The sequence below is a fragment of the Eschscholzia californica genome, unplaced genomic scaffold (assembly GCF_041429995.1).
Source record: "Eschscholzia californica isolate CP2 unplaced genomic scaffold, dmEscCali1.0.p SCAF_5, whole genome shotgun sequence".
NCBI classification, from domain to species: Eukaryota; Viridiplantae; Streptophyta; class Magnoliopsida; order Ranunculales; family Papaveraceae; genus Eschscholzia; species Eschscholzia californica.
In genome coordinates this window covers 33,053,904-33,078,050 of record NW_028238472.1, presented here as the reverse complement: position 1 = coordinate 33,078,050, position 24,147 = coordinate 33,053,904, and the positions used below count along the sequence as shown (strand labels likewise).

At 37.7% G+C, this 24,147-nt stretch overlaps 3 protein-coding genes across 3 annotated transcripts; all 3 read left to right on the top strand.

Moving 5' to 3' along the window:
* The first annotated feature begins 203 nt into the window (after positions 1-203).
* On the top strand, positions 204-4,461 carry LOC147538690 (uncharacterized). Its single transcript, XM_086642990.1, has 4 exons — positions 204-207; positions 494-564; positions 3,442-3,646; positions 3,767-4,461. Exons 1-4 carry the CDS (start codon positions 204-206, stop codon positions 4,459-4,461), a joined length of 975 nt encoding a protein of 324 aa, XP_086499116.1.
* Positions 4,462-19,675: 15,214 nt separating this feature from the next.
* LOC147538689 (heavy metal-associated isoprenylated plant protein 26-like) lies at positions 19,676-22,088 on the top strand. The gene is made up of 3 exons (XM_086641118.1): positions 19,676-20,465; positions 20,556-20,631; positions 21,511-22,088. The coding sequence occupies exons 1-3, from the start codon at positions 20,385-20,387 to the stop codon at positions 21,819-21,821; spliced, it is 468 nt and encodes a 155-aa protein (XP_086497244.1). The 5' UTR covers positions 19,676-20,384; the 3' UTR covers positions 21,822-22,088.
* Positions 22,089-22,545: 457 nt separating this feature from the next.
* LOC147538688 (heavy metal-associated isoprenylated plant protein 27-like) lies at positions 22,546-23,963 on the top strand. The gene is made up of 3 exons (XM_086641119.1): positions 22,546-23,117; positions 23,199-23,274; positions 23,524-23,963. Exons 1-3 carry the CDS (start codon positions 23,037-23,039, stop codon positions 23,832-23,834), a joined length of 468 nt encoding a protein of 155 aa, XP_086497245.1. The 5' UTR covers positions 22,546-23,036; the 3' UTR covers positions 23,835-23,963.
* Positions 23,964-24,147: the final 184 nt, after the last annotated feature.

The following is a 24,147-nucleotide window of genomic DNA, read 5'->3' as shown; positions in this document are numbered from 1 at the left end:
TTGGGTATAATTTTTAGTGGGTTCATATATTGGAGCTATTGGAATAGTTAATTATTAAGTTCTTTCAATGATTTTATGATTTGGGACTCGTTTAAAATCTTTTGGACTTATCTGGGGTACCCATATGCAGACGAGGTGCTACCGAATTACTTCTAATAGTCGATTTCTGTATAACAAACAGTTGTGGAATAGTTTGGTATATAATGGGTATCTATTATATGTCGGGTTCACTGTTATATAGATGATTTGGCTAAGAAAATTCATATGATCAAGGTCTATATGATATGATGGCTTCGAAACTACGGATAAGATTATATGGACTTGTCCAGTTGTTTAGGACGCGAGTTAAGTATTCGGTGGAGCTATATACTGAATCTTATATCGTTCATAAGTTCATTCTCATGCATCTGAGCATCTTATGAGATTGCAGGATCTCCTCGGACAATTTTTTTAATTGTCAATTGACCCTCTTGTTTCTTCTTACTTGCAACAGGAAGTGAATACTACGTAGAAGAGGTCTTCGAAGAACCCGAGTCTCAGGTGGAGGATAGTACTGAACCTGAGGTGTATTATATTTGAGGTAGGATCCTATGAATCTTACTTGGAGCACGGGTATTCCCCGTTTCACCATTATATATATGTATATATTTAGTCATTTTCTTCTTTTTATAATTCTCTAGTTCAATTTATGACATGATATGGTATGATATGTATGTATGTGGTGTGCTCTATGCTATGGATGTTTCTCTTTTAAAAACAAATTGGTTTTTCTGAAAAATAATCACATGGAGGCGGAATCGCTTGATCTGTGTGATCTTTTTGTGTGAATTGTAAACACGTGGTGGCGGAATCGCTTGAGCTGCGTGTATAACATGGAGGCGGAATCGCTTGATCTGTGTTACGTGTAATGGTTGTTTTACCACGGGCATTGGTTGGTCCCCTTGTTTATTTTATGTTATGGATTAGCCATGAATTATGTCAAGGGTTACACTCGGTTCGTGGCCAGCCGTTTGGTAACGACCATTCTAGTTTACCCGGAATGGGGTCCGGAGAGGATGGGAGTTGGGGTATTCCGACCCTTGGAGTGATTAGGGGACTGACCAATGCCATGCTTGTTTATTTATTCTGCTAAACCACTGGTGTGTGTGGTTTGAATTCTGTTGTGATTGATACCTACAATGTTTTCACCGAAATAAGAGAGGGTGTTTACCCGAGTTTTCTTAGTAAGAAAATACTAATTCCCTGAAAGTGGACACTAGTAAAAGCTTGGCTTTAAACAGGATTTACCCTACCTTAAGACATGAGAACGCTCTTCTCCTTTGGGTTGATGGGACCTTTAGGAGGGCTCTGTTCTTGTAGCTTTGGGAGCCTATCAGATCATTTAATACTATTATAGGTTCATGCATATGTTTGGGTATTCTTCGAATGGTCAATGAGTTACCTTGCGAGGAAGCGTCAGATCTGGCCGGAGATAGGACGCGCCTCAAGATGAGATAATTGTATCGCCGTGGGTATATGGCTCTGCTACACGACGATGCTCTTATAGTCGTCTGGGTAAGTCATGACATATTCCAAGCGTATCATTGTTTGGGTGAGATTTACTATTCGATGCGTATTGAGATCACAAGCCAGCCCGATGGGCGATGATTACGAAGGGAGAGTTACGGAAGCTCTTACCGGGGTATTACGTGGATCCATGTGTACACTGCAGTAGTCAAACGCTCGATAAGGCGCCGCCTGCCTACATACTAACAAAGGCCGAACGGTTCTTCCTAGCCGAATAGTAGGTGACCCCGACTGAGGGCGTATTCAGTCGTGATCTTGGTAAGCTAGAAGAATTATCTTGCTATATCGCCTTGCTTGATGTGCATATTGATATCTCTGTATATATGTCACATATATAAACTATTGGTATAATAAAATGTTGATGTGTGTGGTGCGGGTAGGATGTCTGGGTATCCTACTGAGCTAACTTTCGAGTTATCTCACTCCTTTTGTTTTTGTTCAGGTACTATATACTTAGATCGATCTCATACTGCCTGTGAGCAATTTCTGATGTAAGATCGATCAGCTTTTGATATTTTCAAGTTATGTATATTATCACAGAACGAACCTTATATATGTATCACTGTAGTATTTAGTTACGTGTGAGATGTTTGGAGTTTGGACTTCGACGTGTGTTATATGAAGTTTATGTGAGTATATATATAAATGTTTGACAGGTTTTTCAGGTTTGATTGTCTAAATTTACAGAGGAGACTCTGCCCAAATTTAGTCTTGACCGTTTGACTTTTAGTTCGTTTTCAGAAAACATGATTTCTTTTTAGATTTCTGTTGCTTCATTTTATTGAGTTGTTATCGGAGATAAGTTTTTGGCTTTGGTTTATTTTAGAAACTCTGTTTAAGTGAGACTTAGACCTAGTTTCTTTTATAAACTGCCTGGCAAACCGTGACTCAGAACACGGGGCGTCACAGTCTATACGGATGCTGATGTGGGTCAAACGGCTGGATTTATCCAGGGTTTGTTAGAGTTAGCAACCATCCACCTATTTTATTATATAGACTAGGTATAGCCCGTGCCTGTAGGGCACAGACACGTTTGTTTATCACATAATAGGAGGGGAAACTGAAAAACAATAAACTAACTAAAATCACCATTCAAGTTTTTTTTTCCAATTATGGCTATCGACTTTACTAAAGGTAACTTGATTGAAATATAGAGGATTCAAAGGATAAGGATGGAATGAGAAAAAAAGATGCAATTGCTTGTACTATGTTACTGGGAAGTTGTTTGAGCCGAAAAGAATGAAGGAGACTTGCTCTTGAAAGACCTTTTAGGACCTCAGATTGAACTTCAAAAGTCCGAAGAAATCAAGCTTTTGGTTGATGTTCAAACGACTCTTCAAATGGTATATCAAAATATTTGAAATTTCAATTTTATCTTCCTTTTTCTATTTTGAAGTTTTAATCTTTAGATTATCTTTGTAATATGCAGAAGGAGAAGAAGCCTAAAGAACTTTTGAAGATTGCATAATAAAGAAATTCCAAGTAGATCTTACATTAGCGTTCCTTAGCAAAATTGTGTGGCGCATTCTTAAATATCCTGACTCTCCGTGGGCTAAAATTCTGAAGGCTAAATACTACAAGAAAGAGGAGCGTCCAATTGAAGCTAAGCAGCATCATTCCTGGCTCTGGAAGTCTATCTCCAAACATCTCAGTCTGGTGGCTAACCTGGTGTTCTGGGACGTCAATCAAGGTACACATATTGATATTTGGAATGATTTCTGGATACCAAACCATCCCCCTCCTCTTGCTAATGACCAGAATTGTCCACTTACGAAGGTGGAGCAACTTATCACCAATAACCATTGGAATACGAATATTTTATCCCAATACTTTAATTCTAACATATGCAATGCTATTCTTAGTATTAATTTACAGGCAAATCAGGTGGATACTGCTAGATGGTCTTTAACTAAATCAGGTAACTTTTCGATCAAATCCATGTATCATTTCCTACGCGATGCGAGTAACCAAAATGAATCGAAAGATTGGAATTTTATATGGGATCTTCCAGTTATTCCTAGAATAAAACTATTTGTGTGGAAATGTTGTACCAAATGCCTACCAGTAAGGGACAAAATAGGTCAGTTCATTGGAGAAATCTTTAACTGCGGTTACTGTAATGAAAGAGAAACTATTAACCATGTGTTGCTACATTGTGAATTCGCCAAATTTGTTTGGTTTGGTTTTAATGTCTTTTCAGAAAACATTCATAGTTTGCAGGAGTGGATTACTTCATGGAGGGACATAGATGCAGATGCTCAGGTGCTATTCGCTACAGTGCTTTGGCATCTGTGGAAGGCTAGGTGTGAAAAATGCATAGCTCAAACTAATATGACCCCTGAGATGACGATCAACAGGATTAAAAGCACCCCCAGGTTTCTCAATGCCATTAGTGATCTAGATGTAGTGCGAGAGACGGAACAGCCGGTCCAAGTCTCAACCCCTAGTGTTGTGATACAAGTCGATGCTTCGTTTAAAGTAGTCACGGAAGTAGCAGGTGTTGGATGTCTGATGCTGGACGAGCATGAAGGTTTTAAGGCTGCGGCTGCTTACACGATCAAAGGGCAAAACGCGGAGGAATGTGAATGTTTGGCGATCATAAAGGCGCTGGAGTGGGCAAAACATAACTACATCCAAGATATCCGTATTGAGAGTGACAATCTCAACATAATAAGGCGTCTAAATAAACAACCATCAGCAGTAGCTTGGCAATCGGAGAAGCTCATATCTATCATTGATCAGCTAGCTCTGGAGATAGGGGACGTAGGTTTCACTTTCATCCCGAGAGAAAGGAACAAGAGGGCTGACCAGTTAGCAAAATGGGGCAGAATGCATGAAGGAAATTGGATGTGGGTGACAGATCAGGCCTTCAGGGAGGCGTTCTCGGAGCGTTAGGTTGTTTTTCTTTTGGTTTTCTCTTTCTCAACAAAAAAAAAAAAAAAAAAAAGAATATGAGCATTGTCTTAGATGAATTCTGCAATAGTAGATACAAATAACTAATATAATAGAATTAAATTAATTCCAAAGTTGGCTATTACCTAAAACACCATAACTACACCCTATAACTCTGAAACCTCCATAATTGATAAATGGAAAAGAGTCGATGATTTTAGAAAGAAGAAGAAAGATAGAGAAACTTCAATAAACTCCATGCAGCCTAGAACGATCAGAACACTCTCTTTCCAATCCTTAGAGGCTTGTGATATCGATAAACGATTGAAGTGGTCAGACGTCTATTTGACCATAGTCATTACTGTATTTGGACCATTTTTCAATAAAGTTAATTATCCAAGTTTTAGTAAATAAATTTAGGTCCAATATATATTTCTTATTTTTTGCCCTTTTTATTTTTCTTTGATATTGTGGGTTTGGGTTTCATTAGTATCATTTGGATATATCACTATATTTTTTTGGAAAATTGACTACGATGTACGTTAGTCATTACAATGGCGTTGAGATATCAAAGATGTGATAAGCACGATACTGTCAAATTTAACAAAAACATGCCTAAATCCCAACTAACTATGGCCTAAAGCCCAACTACATTATTTATACCCTAATAATCTCATATACAATAGCCCAAGGATTCCACCTCTTCTGAAGATCGAACTCGAGACCTGCAGTATGGCGTTGATACATCAAATATGTGATAACCACTTTGGGGTATACCACTATTTTGGCTTCCTATTTATATTATAAAGGAAGATTTAATTTCTTATGCATAGGTATCCCATTACACCATACTGCAGGTGACCTATGGGCAAGCGTATGGCAATTAATTTTGGAACTCTCATATCTCTTTGTCAAAAACCTCTAATCCACCACCTGTGACCATATATCGACCTTTCTTTCTCATTGGCTCTCCATATTCTCTTTTTTCTCTGTCATTTTTATTTAGTTTTTTCTTAGTCTCAAATGACAATCTACCCACACGAGAGAATCTGCATTTAATTTGTCTCCACTTGAAAGTATGTAAGGGTTATGTGTAAATTGTAAATTAAATTGAATTAAACTCTCACATAAATTTTTTGAGGTCGTTTTGGATTCAGCAACATGAACTTGACAGTCGTGCATTTTCACCGTGTTCAACAAATTTTTCGCCAACAACTGGTATGGTAAGTGCATATACTCTACAGTGCGGAGGTCCCAGGTTCGATCTCATGGAAGTGCAAATCCAGGAATATCAAACTTGGGTATAAATAAAGTAGTTTATGTGTTCTTTTAGGCCATTTAGTTTCTTGAGCTTTAGGCTAGCGGTATTTCGGCGGTTATCGTGCTTATCACATCGTATCGATGTATCAGTGCCTCTGTAATGACCATTGTAGCAATATTCAGAAAAAGAAAAAAACCAACAATTTTTTCGTGCCTTCGTCACAGGTTATACCTTGTAATTCTTTAAAAGGAGATTCATATTCCCCTCCTCTATCACTTATTAGTGCTTTTATCTTTTTGTTAAGTTGGGTTTCTACTTTATTTTTATAAAGTTCAAACTTCTCTACTGCTTCATCCTTACTTAAAATTAGTAGAATTATCAATAAAAGTGATAAAATATTTTTTTTCACCTCTTGTCTGAACCAATTTTAAATCACATATGTCACTATGTATTAAATCTAGTGGTTATGTATTTCTTTCTATGGAATGAAATGAAGTCTTTGTTGATTTAGACTCAACACATGTTTGACACTTTTCTTGAGTGCCAATTTCGAATCTTGGGATTAAATCCATATTCATTAACTTCTTTAATGAATAATTATTTACATGACCGAGCCTTTTATGCCAAATACTACAACAATCAACAAAATATAAAAAACATTATCTTTATTAATAATTTTTGGAGATGAAATTGATTAAATTCATCTTGAAAAATCCCTCACATAGATAACCCTTACCCACATACATACCACCCTTGCTTAAACAAAATTGTTAGACTAGAAAACTAGCTTGAACCCATTTTTTGAGAGTAGAGAACCAGATACTAAATTTTTACGAATATCTGGTGTATGAAATACATCATTGAGGGTAACTTATTTTCCTGATGTGAATTTCAGGGCCACCTTTCCTTTCCCAACGACTTGGGTAGTATTAGCATTTCCTCTAATGAGGGTTTCTCCTTGTGGAATTTTGGTATATGTAGAGAACATGCTTTTGTCTCCACAAATATGTTTAGTGACACCTGTATCAACCCACCAATCTCCTGGATTCCCACCAACCAAGTTAACTTCAGAAACTACATTACATATATTAAGTTTCTGAAGGTTTTCTGTTACTTCTTTCATTTCTTCCTCCATTTCAGTAACCATAGCACATAAGTTCTGGAGTTTTTCATCTTCCACAAGAGATGCCTGATTTTTTACCTTCTTGTTTTTGTTGAATTTTCCGTTTTTAGTACGAAAATCTCTAGCAAAATGACCTTTTTGCCACAATTGTGACAAATATCATCAAATCGGTCATTATTTTTCTTTGATGGCTTACCTGGTCTCATTCTCTTTCTTTTCTTTTTGGGGTTTGGTGCAACCTCAATTATGTTGACTTTTCCAGAAGATTTTATTCTTTTCTATCTTCCTCTCTGCATTACGACTATCCTCTTCAATTCTTAACTTGAGGATGATTTCTTCAACAAACATTTCCTTGTTCTTATGTCTCAATTAGTTCTTAAAATCCTTCCAAAATGGAGGTGATTTTTCAATCATAGCCCTCACATGGAATGATTCGTTTGCTACCATATTCTCATATTTCAATTCTTGTAGAAGAAGTTGAAATTCTTGGACTTTAATATCAGTCATTTTAAAATTCAGAAATCTACCCACTATAAATAACTCCCGCTAATTCAGTTTTATATTTATTAGCCATGGTTTCCCGGAGTTCCTTAGTCGTGTCTATACCATAACATACATTGTATAAACCATTTTCCAGTGAGTTAAGAATGTAATTCTTACATAAAAAATCTGAGTGCTTTCATGCTTCAATGACAGAGACATGTTGAACATCTCCATCTCCTTCAAGAGTTGTGATGCAGCCGCATCCGAGTCGGGCCCGCAAACCCACGTGCCCATGCCCTAGTCGGCCGAGTTAGTAGTCCTAATTAGTCTAGGTTTAGGAAATTACCTTATGTTAATATTTTTATTATTTAGAAGTTTCTATGTTTAAGTATCTTTAATATTTAGGAATCCTAGTTTGAGTCTATCTAGGAAAGTCTAATATCCTATAAAAGGAGGTCTAGTCTATTTTTATATTCATATTGAAAAGAAAAACCCCTTGAAGTTTAATAAAGTTTAGTTTATTTACAGTTATTTACCGTTCTTCGTTTATTTTATTGTTCTTATTTTAATTCCGCTGCGTCTACATCAAGTGGTATTCAGAGCCATCAAAATTCTGGAATTTTTTTTTCTCTCACAAAAAAAAAATAATACAACAAAATATCGATGGATACATCTCCTCTTGAATGTTGGAAAAATTTTCCACGTTTATGTTGGGATCCAATTAGAGATACAATTCAATTTTATATGGATCGGAAGGATGAAAGAAAAATTCATCAAGTTTCTAAAATTCCACTCTTCGAAGGTCAATTCCATATAAATTTTTGGATTCAGAGCATGGAAGATTGGTTCAAAAATCAAGAAGTTCATGACAAAGGTAAGGTTTTTTTGGTTGAACAACATATGTCCGAAAGAATCTACGAAGATTTCAATGCAATGCAATGGAGACTCATTGACCAAGGTAAACAATTCATAGATAATTGGGTTATATTGAAAAGCATCCTCAGGTATGATTTTCTTCCTCTCGATGAATATTTTTCATATACGGAAACAAAGATTGAATCAAGTAGACAGTTCTCCAATGTTACTCCGGTCACCGTAATTGATGATATTGAAGAAGAAGTTCTTGACAAAAGGAACAAAATTTTTTCAATTGAGGAAAAAGAAGAAGGAAGTAACTTCCCTTCATCATACCTGAACCTTAGCCGTGGTACGAAACAATCAAGTCCGGACCAATTATTTGATTCATATCCAATTTCGGGAGAAGACATCTTTGTTTCGAATCATAAAATTTTTCCGCATGAATTAAGTCCCACATCAAATCTTTCTCTATCAAATCTCCACCTGCGAAATTCTCTTGAAACAATGAAGAAAAAGAGGAGTAATTTCTCTATTCTCAAAACCTTGAAAATCCTAACTGAACCATACTCCGAAGAAGAAAAAGACGATGAAAGCTTCGAAGGTCAAACAGATGATGGACCGGAAATTATGGACGACCATGTTAATGTGGAAGATCAAGTGAGGGAGTATTTCCAAGAAACTGTCGAAGTGGAAAGCCAAGATTCTCTAGATAATGAGAGTTATCTAAGTAGATGATCAATCGGCATTCGATCAAGATCACCTAATTGTGGGAGGTCAAGCAGAAGATCAACGTGAACTTAGGAATTACCAATGGAGTGAGAGACCCACAATTGTGAAAGATTGGAATAGATGGCCCTCAATTGTGAAAGCCAATGTAGACAAACCATCCCTGGTTGTGGAGGAAACAAATTCGAAAGAAGATGCTTCAAAGTCGTGTTATGCATCAATGTTAAGATCTATAAAGGTGCCGAACTTTGTAGAAAATCCTACAATAGCGAAGGTTGCACCAGTACAACTAAATGCTCCTACAAGTACGAGTAAGAAAAATATAAAGCATGGCTACCCCATACAAATTGAGAGGCTGCCCCTTAACATCACGGTTGATGTTTTCTCGGGTAGTGGACAACATGTTAGTGTCTACTGGCAGATTGGAAGTTTAGCAAAGTTGACTGCTCTTAATCCATGGAAACCATTGAGTGATCAGGTCACTGATGCCTTCTACACAAAGGAATCACCCATATGGATGTATAGTAGTTATTTGGCAATACATCTTGGCACAAGTGATACCATCTTTGAGATAACATGTGAACCGCAATCCCGATTCGGAGCACCTGTGTTTCCTAATCTCATCAACACAAAACGCTATATGGTAATGCTGGTCTATTACAGTAGATCTCTTACTCGGAACAAATATGCAACGCAATCGTGGTATGTTTTAAACAATTTACTCGACCACACTTGTATTTTTGTTACAATTTACTGGATCACTTCGCCTTTTAATGGTGGAAAGCTGGGATTTTATTACAAAGTGCATGAACTTCTTCCTCCTCTCCTAATTGGTTTCCATCATGGTGTTCTAGATAATTTCATTGGAGAAACATTGGATGGGTTTAAAGATCATAAAACAGGAGAATTACTACAGAGAGGTATATGGAGATTGATGGGACTGATCCTTCATGTCTCCAACGTCTTCGCTGAAATGCTTCTTCGAGAGATCAATGAGATAGGTATTTTTGCTACGATACCTTATACAAAAAGAAACACTGCGGTCAAAAATATTACTTATGGTGCTATGTTGGTTTGGAAAGTAACTATATTTCCAAGTAATTATCAAGTTAGGGTATATAAACTTCACGAAGATGAACGCGGGAAGGTCGTTTTTGAGTGTCATATCGACGCTACGTGTTTCAAGGGAGAGTAAATGCTTTATTTGTAGACGAAAATATCTTATACGGAGTATTTAAAAGTGAGATCGTCTTCAAGCATAAATAATAAATCCCCGAATACCACTTTTAGATGAAAACAAAAGAGTGGGACTAAACGAAAATGTCCTAGTGTTTATATATCTATGTTAGTTTTTTTTTTTTTTTAAGAGGTTCAAGATACATTACGAAATAAAAGTGTTATTACAGTACATAGGAATTAAAAAGAAAGGTAATCTATGCCAAGATTCCGATTTATTCTTCTTTCTCGCACGTTTCGCTAACTTGTCCGCTGGCAGATTGAATTTCCTGTTTATGTAGTTAACTTCACCCTGTTTATCCGGTTTTTGATTTCAAGGATTTTCTTGATGTGAACTCTTGATTGCCATTGTATTTCCCGTTTGGAATTCTGAATATGATTGATAATATTAATATTATCGCTTTCAATGATTATGTCTTGATAGTTATGTTCAGCTGCCTAGATGAGGCCATTAAGGATAGCGACAGCTTCGCCTTCTTCACTATTCCTGTTCCTGGATATAGCCGTATGAGCTTCTATGAAATTTGCACCGGAGTCATGAATAATTAAACTCGTACCTGTAATTTCATTCACATTGATAAAGGATGCATCGACATTGATTTTCAACCAGGGATATTCTGGTGGATTCCATCTAGTTTGTATGGGTTTGGTTTTGTTATTGTTTAATGACATTTTTTTAGGGAAATTATAAATCATTTTAATAATGTGGGTGAGGTCAATGATTTCGCGCTGAAAGCAATGATCACATCTAGTTTTCCATATTATCCATAGAATAGTGGATAGAAGATTTTGAACGTCTGAGTCGCAGTATTGAGGGGTGTGTTCCCAAGAAAAGATCCATTCTGCTACATTCTTAATATTTTCTGAGATAATATTGAAATAGAACCAAATATTCTTAGCTAACGGACAATGAAGAAGAGTGTGTTCTATTGATTCAATCTCATTGCAGTTGGGGCAGATAAGGTTATTATCAATGTATTTACCAATTCTCTCTCTAACCGGTAGAGCTTTAGTACAAATCTTCCATAAAAAGACTTGTATTCTAGGAACATTATGGATATTCCAAATGAATTTCCAGTTGGGATTAAAATTAGTGGGAGAATTTATACTAGTGGTAAGGTATTTATACATGGATTTAACTGTGAATTTCCCTGATTTTGTGAGCTTCCACATCCGTTGATCTTCTCCTATCGGATAAATGGGAATAGATTTAATAAGGTTATGTGTTTGGGGGTCAAAAATATTATTAAGAGATTCTTCATCCCATCTATTATTATTAATTAACTGTGCCACTTTCGTGATATGACTATCTCTGTGAGATAGCTGAGAAGGTAGAGTATCCGGGATCCAATGATCAGACCATATATTTATCTGAAATCCATTGTGGACTTCCCATGTAGTTAAATCTTCAATCTGATAAAGCTGTTTACTGATAGTCTTCCATAGCCAAGAGTGATGGGATTTAACCGGTCCTGGGGATTCTGTATGAGGGAAATACTTTGCTTTAAGGAATTGAACCCACATAGCTTTGGGTTCCGCCTTAAGCCTCCAGGCTAATTTACTGAGCATAGCTGCGTTATCTAGCTCAGTGTGATGAATCCCTAACCCTCCCAAGGCTTTAGGAAGGCAAATGGATGACCACGATTTCGTACAGATACCTCTGGACTTACCCCACCAGAACGACTTTTGGAGAGTCGTAATGCTTTTGCAGATGCCTTTAGGAATGGCAAAGCATTGCATTTGGTATCGGGGTACGACGACAGCTATTGTCGAAATAACAATAGTGCGCCCAGCTTGAGAAAGGAATGAAAAATTCCATTTCTCGAGTTTATTCTTTACCTGCTGAAGGATATCCTGAAAAGCAGTTTTCTTGCTTTTTCCAATAAATAGGTGCGCCCCTAAATATTTATCCGAAGTAGATGCATTCTTAACTTTGAATGCGCGCATAATCATACGTTTAAACTTCGGATGGGAGTTTTTCGAATAGAAAATGTTAGACTTCTTATAATTGATCATCTGGCCTGAAGAATCGCAGAAAATTTTAAGGATGCTCTTTAGGATGTGAATGTTATCCAAGGAGTTGCGGCCAAAGATAATGCAATCGTCAGCAAACAGAAGATGAGAAATGGTAAGGTCTGTACTGTTAGTAGGGAACCCTTTAAAAGAGTCTTGGTCTTGGTAGTCTGCTAATAATCTGCTCAGCCCTTCCATAGCCAAGATAAACAGGAAAGGGGATAGGGGGTCTCCTTATCTAATGCCTCTGGTCGGATAAAAGGTGCGCCCGGGATGACCATTGACCAGAACTGCCATAGAGGAGGTGGAGAGGCATGAGTTAATCATCCTAATCCAGTGCTCCGAATAACCTAGCTTCAGCATAATGTCAGTTAAAAAATTCCACTCGATTCTATCAAAAGCTTTGGACATGTCTAGTTTCAATCCAAAGTAACCTGTCGCACCTTTCATATATTTTCATAGAGTGAATAATTTCCTGTCCGATGACTATGTTATCCGAAATTTGTCTACCTGGAAGATAGGCCGCTTGGACTGGGGTGATAATACCATTTAGGGTGTCTTTGAACCTATCCGCTAGAATTTTTGTGATGATCTTATAGGTCGTGTTCAGAAGACTAATGGGCCTATAATCTGTCAGGGTCTGCGGGGTGTTCGTTTTAGGAATAAGACAAATGTGAGTGTGGTTGGCTCCTTCAGGAAGCGAAGCTGTGAGGAAAAAATTTTGAACCAGCTGGAGGATATCCGGGCTGACCGTATCCCAGTTAGTTTGAAAGAAGAAAGGAGGATAACCATCAGGCCCAGGCGCCGCTTCTCTCTTAAGACTCTTAATAGCATGGTTGATTTCATATTCATCTGGGATGGCGGTTAGATTATTGTTTTGCTGAGTGGAAATAGCCGGTTGAAAGAGGTTAAGAATGTCTGAAGCGGTCAAAGTGTGTTCAGAAGTATTAATTTCTAAAAGATGAGAGGTAAAGATATCTTGGATGTGTTCTATGTTCTCCTGCCAATCTCCATTACTATCTTTAATCGCCCTAATATTATTTTGGCGATTCCGCTGAACGGCTTGAGAGTGAAAAAATTTGGTATTCTTATCCCCTACCGTAATAAAGTTGTTTCTGGATTTTTCCTTCCAAATATTTTCTTGGTTTAGGTACAATTGTTCCAACTGTTCATTCAACCTAGTGAGCTCCTCTCTATTACCACAACTGTTAATTCTATCAGTTAGACTCTTAATATTACTATCAATATTACCAAAAACTTTTTTGTTCCAGACCGTTAAGTGTTTACTTAATTTCTTAAGTTTTCCTTGAATGTCCAGATTAACCCTCCATTTCTCCGCAATAAAATCATGACATTCTGGGTGATTCATCCACGTCCGGATGAATTTAAAGGGTTTAGTCTTCCTATGAATAATATTATTGTCAGCTAGAAGGATAGGGAGGTGGTCCGAACCCACCGAGTCAAAATGAGTAATACTAGATAATTGGTAAGTCTGGAGCCACTGAAAGTTAGATAGAGCTCTATCTAGTCTTTCTTGGATTAGATTCTCCCCAAATTGCTTGTTGCTCCAAGTGTACGGACTGCCTTGGAATCCCAAGTCAGTGAGTTCCAGCTGGCTAATAAGAGAAAGGATCCTAGCTAGATGAGAATTAGTGGCTGAGGACCCGCCAATTTTCTCCTCTTTATCTAACACACTATTAAAGTCTCCTATGATCGTCCAGGGCATACTCTTATCCACATTAAGAGAAGAGAGAGTTTTCCAAGGTTTCAGCTTATTCTTGTGATAAGGGCAGCCATAAAACCCCGTAATGAAAGTGTTGAAACTATTATTCGAGTTGACTATATTAGCGTGAATCATATTATTATCAGAGTATAAAATGGTAGTATTTATATGGTGTTTCCAATACATAACCAGACCTCCCGCTTTGTTTATAGGATCTACAAAATGACTGCTATAGTATTTTTGTATTTTTTATTTTTATATTCTTATTAATTACGTTGGATCTATTCTTAGTTTCCGCAAGGAAAATAATATCCGGGTCATATCTGTTTATTAAGGCCAAAAGGTGCTTTCTAGTGAGGAATTGGGCAATCCCTCTTACATTCCAACTTAGAATTCTTGGGCTCTGATTAGGAGGGCTCTGCATTAGGCCTGAGGGTCTAAAAGGCGTTAATTAAATGCGGTCTCCAAATCCTTCCCCTAAAGGAGAAAGATGGCCAATGGCCTAATGAGACTATGAAGACTAACAGAAGTAATTTTTCCTAGAGAGGAAGATTACTACCACCAAAACTCAATAAACTAGGTTAATATCAGCACTAAAGATGAGAAAATCTCTAAAGACATAGGGAAAGATACAGCTAATTAGAAACCAAATTGAAAGGAAAGCAAGAGAGAATATTGATGTGACACGAAAATGTCACATTTGGAGAGCCTAACTTAGACCAATTAGTCATTTTCGAGTGTTATCAATAATATTTTATGTGTTTTTCATGTTAGGTACTTATTTTGGAGTTAAGCGTGTAAACCGGAATAAAGGGAACGAATTGTCACTATCATTTCATGTGCCGAAAACGAGAGAAAAAGATTTCAAGCAAATCATATGACAAGAGGAGTCAAAGACGAGTCTAACGATGAAAACGGAAGTCAATTCCGAGTTCGGATGGGGAAGTTGTGGAAGAAAGAAGTTGAGGTTCGGTCTTAAAACAAAGATTCTATGAAGGCACCCCCCTTGATTTCCAAGTGAAGATTAAAGCCCAAGTCTAAAACCCAAGAGCCTAGATATGAAGGAACAAAACCCAAGCCCAAAGAAGATGAAAGAAGGAAGAGATTTTGGAGGCACCCTCTTTATGGACTCAAGTTTGAGTCAAAGTCAAGTCTTGACTAAGTCTAGGGTTTGAGTAAAAAGAGAGGGTCAAGACACTATTCATCTCCTTCGTCATTAAACAACCAAGAGAGAGGAGAAAAAGGGTGGCTAGGGTTTGAGTGTTCATCATCAAAAACTTAGAGAATCAACTAGGGTTTTAGAGGGTTTGGGAGGAGAACAAGAGAGAAGGAAGGAGACCGGCCAAAGCTTGGCCGGCCAAGCTAGGCCGGCCAAAGCTTTGGCCGGACACAAGATGGCACGGGAGGAGCTGCTGGAGCACGGGATCTGCAGCTGCTCCGAGCTCGGGATGCTGTCACGGACGTGCACATCTCACGGGAACAGCAGCTGCAGCCCGAGCAGCTGCAGCCGAGCAGCACCATTAAAGCACGGGACAGAAGCTCCTCATATGCTCGGAGCTGCTGTTCGCTTCACGGGAAGCTTGCTCGGAGCATGGAGGACGCGACCGCAGGGACGTGCTCGGCATGGAGGACGCGGCTGCAGAGCTAGGGACCCGGATTTGGCCGGATACCATGGTTTTTTACCGGACTTCTTCCCTTTCTTTGGCCGGATTATTCTAAGTTTTCCGGCCATCTTCTTGGCCGGAAAACTTAGGGTTTTTACTCCCCATCATCTTGGCTAGCTTCCCATATGGTTTGATTTGATTTTGGGTGAAAAATCTCTAGAGAGAGAAAGCTTGATGAAGCTTTAATGGTGGATGTTCTTGAGATGGAGAAGATGATGATGAGTGCTATGGGGAAATCTGATTTTTACTCGGGGACACCCAAAGTTCACTATTAAAGGGAAATCCAGGAAATTACTACGGGGAGATCGACTACACTTAGAGACTCATTTTTCTCGACGAACCTAGCCTCGAACCACATCGAAAAAGGGGGATTTCTCATCATCTTCTTTTCATTTATCACTCACTAACCATGTTAGCTAAATCAAGTGTGTCGATTATATGAGATGAAATGTGATAAATTCGTGATTATGTTTAATATGATTTGATGTTTTGATTATGAGTTGATGTTCATTTGATTCGATTATCGTTTCGATCGTATTTTCATGTGTCTTCTCAAGCACTTCGCATAGTTAATAGATGAAACGAAGTATTCGATATCGATAGTAGTCTAAGTCATAATTTCATGTGTCTTGTCATGCACTTCACATAGTTAGGCGACTAAACGACACTTTCGACGACTCGGCATTAACAGATTTAGGACGTTTGTTTGACTAAGTATGATCTCCGGATATACGTAGTACTTATAGACATCACTTTAGGAGTCGAACATTGATTGTATTTCACACATTACATCGGACAATACGTAGTTGTAGGTTTATCATTATAGATTCCCGGATTTCGATACATGAACTCTCGTATTCGGATACTCTTGAAGTATGATTTGAATGTGATGATTGACTTATTATTTGTTTACATGTGAGTTTAATTGACTTCGTCTAGTTGTATAAACTAGAAGCCTCGACCGTAATCGTCCATTGACACAAAGTTTGATAATGCGTACTTAGTTTGATAATCGATACTTAGTGACGTTTGATCGGTTATACTTAGTTTGACGTATTATACTTATTAGTGTCATACTTGTTCATTTTAATTCATTAGATAATGTGTGTAAGTTTGATAGTCGATGCTTAGTGACGTTTGATCGGTTATGCTTAGTTAGACACATGATGCTTAGGATTGTCAATGTGGGTGACGTTAGTTATATTTTCATGCGAATAGATACATAGTATTTATCATAGTCGATCTTGTGGATCGAAGTATCCGTCTCAATTAACTTTTGTCCGAATCAACTCTTACCGTCTCCCGACTCTTGTTCCTCCGACTCTTCTCTCGAATCTCTCTCACCCGTTTACTTTTGATTATTAGTTAGTTTATTTGCTTTATTCTTTTGTTTCTCAATCAATCATCAAAACCCCCCCCCCATGTTATCTTGTTTCTTTTCTGTTTTTGTCTAAATTAGCTTTTAATATCTAGACCGAGGGATAAGACCCTTCGGTATCCAAGCTACCTTCCTATCCTTGGATCGATCCCGGCTTTGCCGGATTACTATTTGATACCTCCGCTTGGGTGTGCAACCTTTTCGGGTGCATCAAATATGCAACTATCTAATTAAAGAGACTAAAAACAAATACGATTATAACCGAGAGCTATCAATCAAATACTTACAGAAAACAAAAGCATCTATCTTATATTAGATGCACTTAAAGTCAACAAACCAGATTAACAACCAAAATAAACTAACAAAACACTTAATTAAACAACAGAATATAACACCAAGAAATTGATCTTCAACCGAGTAAACTAATCCTGATCCCCTTCTTCTTTAGTCTCCTTGGCTGAGCCAGGAGATTCCATTAGAGTATCAGCAAAGAGGTGCCTGCGTCGTTCTTCAGTGCTGTCAATAGACTCCATTGGAGGAGAGAACCAGCTAGGAGGAATGGAAGATGAGTGCAAGGAAGACGAAGACGACTGACCAGAATACCACCCTACCTGATTCTCCATAAGATAAACATCCTTCATCTTCTCCAACTCAAATGCTTTCCTAAGATTTGACTTTCTCCTGACATCCTCTTCTATTTTCACTTCCATAATCATGTCTAAATCTTTCCTCTTACCTCTACTTTGAAAAATTTCATGAGGAGGAATAGGAGGGTTTAACATTTCATTGGCCATAGTAGACGTGACCACAGAGAGTGCCCAAGAATCAGTGGAGAGGGGAACAGGGAGCTTAGTCTTTAGGTTATTACCAAAAGCATGGGGTTGGGGTAACATACAGGGAGTGATCGGATGTTCAACTATTCTGCACTTATGACAAATGGCTTTAGGGAACTTATAGTAACTAAAGTTAACTGGTTTACCTCTGTCTGTGAAGATGGAGTTGAGGGTGGCCAAGAGAGGTGTCCTCACATCGTACATGAACTGGATTCTAATAGTGGAGTTAGACCCTGAGCTGAAGTTCCTAGGTTGAATTTGTATGATGTACCCCATGCAAGAGAAAATAAGCTCTAAATCTTGTCTGTTTTGGATCGAGGAAGGTAAGCCCGAGAAACTGCACCACATGGGCTCTAGCATGAGTGCAGGAATAACCTCTTTAAGAGGTAGTTCCACTTCTTGCATCACCACTAAGAAACCTCGAATAATCCAGGGCCTACCTTGATGAATCTCGTTCAAAACAGTAAGGTTGCGTGGTTTGATGAGGAAATGGTTAGGGCCAGTAGCCGAGGGGGTAATTCTACATTCTCTAAAGAATCTAGATTGGCCTGAGAGATGTTTTCTAATAAAGCCGATACCATAATCATACCTGCAACATAAACGAGCTAGGAAACCAGAAGAAATTTCCATGAGTTCCTTATTTTCAGAAGGTTTTGGGTAGCTTATGGTGAGGTTACCTCCTTCAGAGAGACTAAGTTGCACGGCCATTTTCCTAGTTAAGTCTTCTAGGTTTCGATCAGAGGAGTGGGTCGACATAAGAGGACTAGATGGAAAGAAGAAGACAAATTTGAAGAATAAGTTTCTTCGATCTAGAAAGAACATGCAGCTTAGAAGAAGACAGGAATGGACTTTAAAGAATATATTGGGACTCTTCTTTCTTCTCCTCGTAAACATCTCCTTCATCTCCGACAACCACGTGTAGTCTCGGATGATTACACTCGTCTAGAGAAGTGGAAGATCTTCTAGAGATCTTCGACACTTGTTAAGAGAGATGAGAACCACTGAACTGGTTAATGGCCTTGACAGACCCTAGAGTCGGCGCACGCGAGGGGAAGACGAGAAGTTTACTCGGTTGAAACCCTATTAATAACACATGGTAGTAATTCCAGAATAATCAAGCCAGTTGTAATTAAGATGGAGGGTATAGGATCTTACCTAGATATGCCTGGATATCCTTTCGCTTCTCCTTCCCGAGGCAAGAAGTTCTTTGATCTTCCTTTACTTGCTGGTTAATCTTCTTGGGAGTTGAGATTTATTAAGAGATTTGAGATACCCTTAACCTAGTTGCCTGTATTGATTACTTCTTCAAGTAATTTCACCGATACCTAAGCATGCATTAGGGTTTTCAGTGGGGGAGAAAGGAGAGGGGTGACTTCGAAGTGGCTGACGTCATCTCAGAGTCTCTCTCTCCTCAAAAACCCTCCATTCCCTTATATCTATGTTAGCTTGAGACAGAGAAAGTGTTCGAAAATTTGGAGAAGTTTGTAACATGGTCTTAAGAAATTGATAGACACAACTCATGGACCTTCGAGGGCAAGTAAGGAAGTCGGTCAGATATATGTCAATTTATAAATATTCTATGCTTTAAGTCATTGTAGTAGTGGTGGGCCAAACTGTTCTGCTTTCTCCTTCCCTCATTTGTCTTCTTGGAGGAAGATAAAAATATCTCAGTTTTTTTTTTTTGTTGAACTTAATTAAATATCTCAGTTTCTAATAATTTATTTATTGACTTCTTTTAGACTCTCCACCTAATTTCAAAATGTTTTGCACGTCTTAATCTTGGAGCAAAAAATATCTATAGCCTATGGTGTGAAAACAAAAATATTTGACTCACCCATGATAGATAAAGATCAAATTAATAAGAGATATTATTGAATTGGAATCTTTTCAAACTCTATGTTATATGATGTACTTTTGTACTCTAATGAAAGGTAAATATCTGATTTCCATATTTTTAGATAGTCTGAACAGATCCTAGATCTATATTTCAAGTCCTCACAAATTTCAACGTATATCGTTCAAGTTATAGAGGTTACTGTTCTAGTCGTGCAACTTCATACATAGAGTAGATAAGTTAGAAAATATAAAAAGTCGAAAGATAGACAGTTTTCGAGACAGTAACATTCTTGGGTATGTTCATCACCATTTGGTGCAGTGGTTGGACACCCGCTCTTGAGATCACGAGGTTGGGTATCGAGTCTTGATGGAAGCAGTTTGCCATCATGACTTATCACATCTTCATGATGTATCGATGCCTTGTAACTACTGACGTAGATCGCAGTTGATTTCTCAAACAAAAAACACGTTTGGGTATTAGTTGTAGAGGTTCATTTGTTAAATTTGTGATGGTTCATCTCAAAACCAAGGGCATGGGTTATCCAACTACAAAAGACCCCTTCCCCAATCCTATTTCCAGTAAGCTCATAAATATCCCTAGTCTACCCACTCTAGTTTTAGTTTCACTTTATTGAAAGCATTTCTTTCACTTCAATAAGTGAGAGGGAGAGAGACCTTCACTTTGATCCTTGAAAGAAATTTGTATATTTTCATCCAGTTTAACACTCTTTCACTTAAAGCTTGGCCTTTAGACTTTTTGTATTCTGAGTTATTCTTCTTCTACTAGAGAAGATGGGTTTTCTTGATTGCTTGTCTGATCGTTTTGATTTCTCTCTTGGATCCAAAAGTTTCAAGAGATCCGACGAGTTGCAGGTACCCTTTCTTTCTCTGTCTCTCTCTGTCTCTGTTTGTTCATGTATATCTCTGTTGTTCTAATGGTGGTTGTTTTATGTTAACAAGCAGACAGTGGAGATAAAGGTGAAGATTGACTGTGAAGGATGTGTAAGGAAAATAAAGAAAGCAGTATCAGGGATGAAAGGTATTATCTACACATATACTATCATATACCTAGGACACAATTTTGTCTTGGTTAATAAGACATGCCTAGATGTTTTTAGGCTAAATTAACCTCCCTATGCATAGTTCGAATTACGTACAAATTTGCGTTAACCGTATTCGCGCAAACCATAGGGAACCCAAGTCTGAAAAATTGATGGACCTTTTAACAAAATGATGGCCAGGAGAGTTAACAAACTTTTCAAATGACCCTTTTTTTTATGGTTCAAGATGGGTTAGTCTTGGTGGTGAGAATAGTCTCACACGAGAGAAAAGCGATATAGCAATAAAAAGTACAAATAATGTCTAGGTCTAATCGACTCATTGCCAATTGATTTTGAGTTGGATGACCACAAGCTTAACATGGGTAACGGTTGGAGTGGTGTGGTCATGGTGGCAGTAGCTGGTGGAGGTGTGGTTGTGGCGGTCGTAGTTGGTGGAGTTGTGGTAGAGAGTGTAGGCACAGATGACAAATGAAGTTCGATCGGTTATATTTTTGGGCTTGTTGGATACAGGGTTTTGATCTTTGAATTGAGCAGTCTTCAGATTCCGACCTTCAAAATTTCAGAATTTGATCATTTTCAGACAAGAAGGCGAAGGGATATGTTAGGCTGTAGGATGTCTGTTTAGTTTTAGTCTTGTTCTCTGGGTCTGGGGCTCTGGGCCCTCTCCTCGGTGCACCGTTCTGGAAAAAGGGCAACTTTGGTTACTAACATTGTTCCTAAAATAAATCGAACCTAAAAGAACCCATTCTTCGAATCAAGTTGAAATCTAACCATGACTTGCCCACTTCGCGAATCTTTCTTGTTCTTGTTCTAGAACCATGGAGTGATGAAAATATTTGTCTTTTTTTTCGATGCAGGAGTTTCGTCAGTAGACGTTGATCCAAAGCATAATAAGCTAACAGTTGTTGGTTATGTCGACCCAAAGAAGGTAGTAAGAAGGGTGGCCCGACGCACTGGAAAAAGAGCGGAGCTCTGGCCGTATGTCCCGTACGACGAAGTAGCTCATCCATATGCACAAGGTGTTTACGACAGAAAAGCACCACCTGGGTATGTTAGAAATGTTTTTGACAATCCAAGAACTGCTAATCTAGGCAGAGCTAGTTCAACTGAAGTTAAGTACTCAAATGCCTTTAGCGACGAAAATCCTAATGCGTGTTCTATTATGTAATCTATTATAGTTCATATCACAATATGTCACAGATACATCATTCATATCAGTGATATATGAAAAAAAGTCAATATCGACTAATTAGCATATAAAACAATCTTGGGTGATGTTCATTTGGGTGTTATCTTTTGTATTTTAGCAGAAGGAAACCCTAGAGAGGAATGCGGAAATGTTATTTTGGTTTAGTTTGGTTTGTTGTACTGAAACCTAGTTATTTGTTGGGTTTTCTTTATTGTGTGTATATGAAAATGAAATGCAATTTTTGCCTGATCATAACTACTATAAGGATTTTCAACAAAAAAAAAAAAAAAACTACTATAAGGATGTATTTAGTTAGTGTTGAGATAGAGGTTTATTCGATTACTCTAAAGATAGCCAAAGATTTCATCAAACCTAATCTTCCCTCCACATTAGTATCGTTCACAGGCAGGTAATCATCGATTTTAACATTACATAAAATAGTTAAGGTTATATTTGAGGGGCAATACCTCCAAACTAGGCGATATCTTTAAACATATTTAGCTCGGATGTCCGTTTCATGAGAAGCTACCTCATGCAGTCGTGCTAATTTTATTTTTTGCGATAAATTTTGCTAAAGAAAAAATATTTATCCTCAAGGAAGAAACTATTCTCATATAGAATCTCATTCTAAAGACTTTTGCGGTTCCGGAGAATCTAGCTACAACAAAATTTAGAACAGATAGATCGTCAACAACGACGTTAGGCTGTTAAATCTGAATGAAGCCACTAGTAACCAAGTAGAATTGGAACTCTTAGGTTGGGATGTGATGTGTTTAGTTGTAAAGATTAACAAAAAATGAATTGGTGCAGCAGTGTAAAAGTGGTGTACTGTTTTGAAAAAAACATTTGAGCTTAAATAAGGACAAGAAACAAAACCTAAAAGTCTTTGTGGTGGTGGGTTCACTTCATGTAGTTTCTCTGGTTCTTGCTTTTCCATAGCTCATCTAGTCTTTTCTCTCTCTAGTAGTTTCTAAATTCCAGTAAATTACTTCCTTATCCACTTAAAAATGTCAGAATCCAAATCAGACCAATTTGTCTTGTATTGGCTTCTCCACCTGCATAAAAAAACCTTGTCTTCCCTCTTCTGCAAAGTTTTTCTTCACAGAAAAACTCTATCTCTTCATACACTTTATTAAACTTTGATTTCCACACTTCTCACCATTCTCCAATTCTAGGTTTATTCTACTGTAGTCCATGGGTATTCTTGATTACTTCTCTGATCATTTCAATTTATCTCCTAAGACAAAGAAGACCAAAAAACCCAAAGAATTGCAGGTACTCTCTCTCCCTATATATAATATATAGTTTTTTAGTTCCAATAGTACTAAAATTGTTACTAACAATAATACAATTCAGACAGTGGAGATAAAAGTAAAGATAGACTGTGAAGGATGTGTTAGGAAGCTCAAAAAGGCAGTAAAAGGAATGAAAGGTATTCCTATATTTCCTTTCTTCTTTGCTAGTGTTTTGTTCCCTTTTAAGAATGAAATCCGACTCGAGTCAGATTTTAGAATTTTTTTCCGTTGTCTGGTCTGATTTGTGTTGCTAATTTAATTGATTTTGGGTCCATTTGAGTTCAGATTCAGACGAGTCAGATTCATATCGAGAAAAAAAAGAAAACATTGCCTCCTTTTAAAATAACATATTAGATCCATGGATTCTGATAAGTTGTTTTATGCAGGAGTGACACAAGTAGAAGTTGATCCAAAGCAGAACAAGCTAACAGTGATAGGTTATGTAATACCAGAGAAGGTAGTAAAGAGGGTATGTAGTCGAACAGGGAAAAAAGCAGAGCTATGGCCATACATCCCTTACGATGTCGTTGATCACCCATATGCACCGGGTGTTTACGACAAGAAAGCACCTCCTGGGTATGTGAGAAACGCCCTAGACGATCCTAAAACGGTAACTCTAGCACGAGCTAGTTCCACTGAAGTCAAGTACTCAACTGCATTTAGTGATGACAATCCTAATTCTTGTTCTATCATGTAATGGTGTGAACAACAAAAAATGATATTTCTGCATGGGTAGTGCTTTGTTCAATCTAGATTGTAAAATGTTATTCTGGTTATGTTTAGTTTTTTCTTTACCATCTAGTAAGTGAATGTTCTTTTTTGTTCATAAGGTGGTGTTTATTTGTTGGTTTTGATCTCTGAAATCTGAATAGTCTAAATTGAATGGATTCAAATCAGCAAAAATAAAACATTCAGACATCACAAGTCAGACAAAAACAAATATTTTGAAATCTGACTTGATTCAATGCAGACCTCGACTCTTTAATCTGATTTATCCAAAAACAAACACT

Excerpts from the sequence above, each read along its gene's own strand:
- LOC147538690 (XM_086642990.1), top strand. Across the intron at positions 565-3,441 it reads AGGATAGTACTGAACCTGAG|GCAAATCAGGTGGATACTGC; the intron begins GTGTATTATATT and ends ATTAATTTACAG. Across the intron at positions 3,647-3,766 it reads ACCAGTAAGGGACAAAATAG|AAAACATTCATAGTTTGCAG; the intron begins GTCAGTTCATTG and ends ATGTCTTTTCAG.
- LOC147538689 (XM_086641118.1), top strand. The coding sequence starts at position 20,385 with ATGGGTTTTCTTGATTGCTTGTCTGATCGTTTTGATTTCTCTCTTGGA. Across the intron at positions 20,466-20,555 it reads AGAGATCCGACGAGTTGCAG|ACAGTGGAGATAAAGGTGAA; the intron begins GTACCCTTTCTT and ends GTTAACAAGCAG. Across the intron at positions 20,632-21,510 it reads AGCAGTATCAGGGATGAAAG|GAGTTTCGTCAGTAGACGTT; the intron begins GTATTATCTACA and ends TTTTCGATGCAG.
- LOC147538688 (XM_086641119.1), top strand. The coding sequence starts at position 23,037 with ATGGGTATTCTTGATTACTTCTCTGATCATTTCAATTTATCTCCTAAG. Across the intron at positions 23,118-23,198 it reads AAAAACCCAAAGAATTGCAG|ACAGTGGAGATAAAAGTAAA; the intron begins GTACTCTCTCTC and ends AATACAATTCAG. Across the intron at positions 23,275-23,523 it reads GGCAGTAAAAGGAATGAAAG|GAGTGACACAAGTAGAAGTT; the intron begins GTATTCCTATAT and ends TGTTTTATGCAG.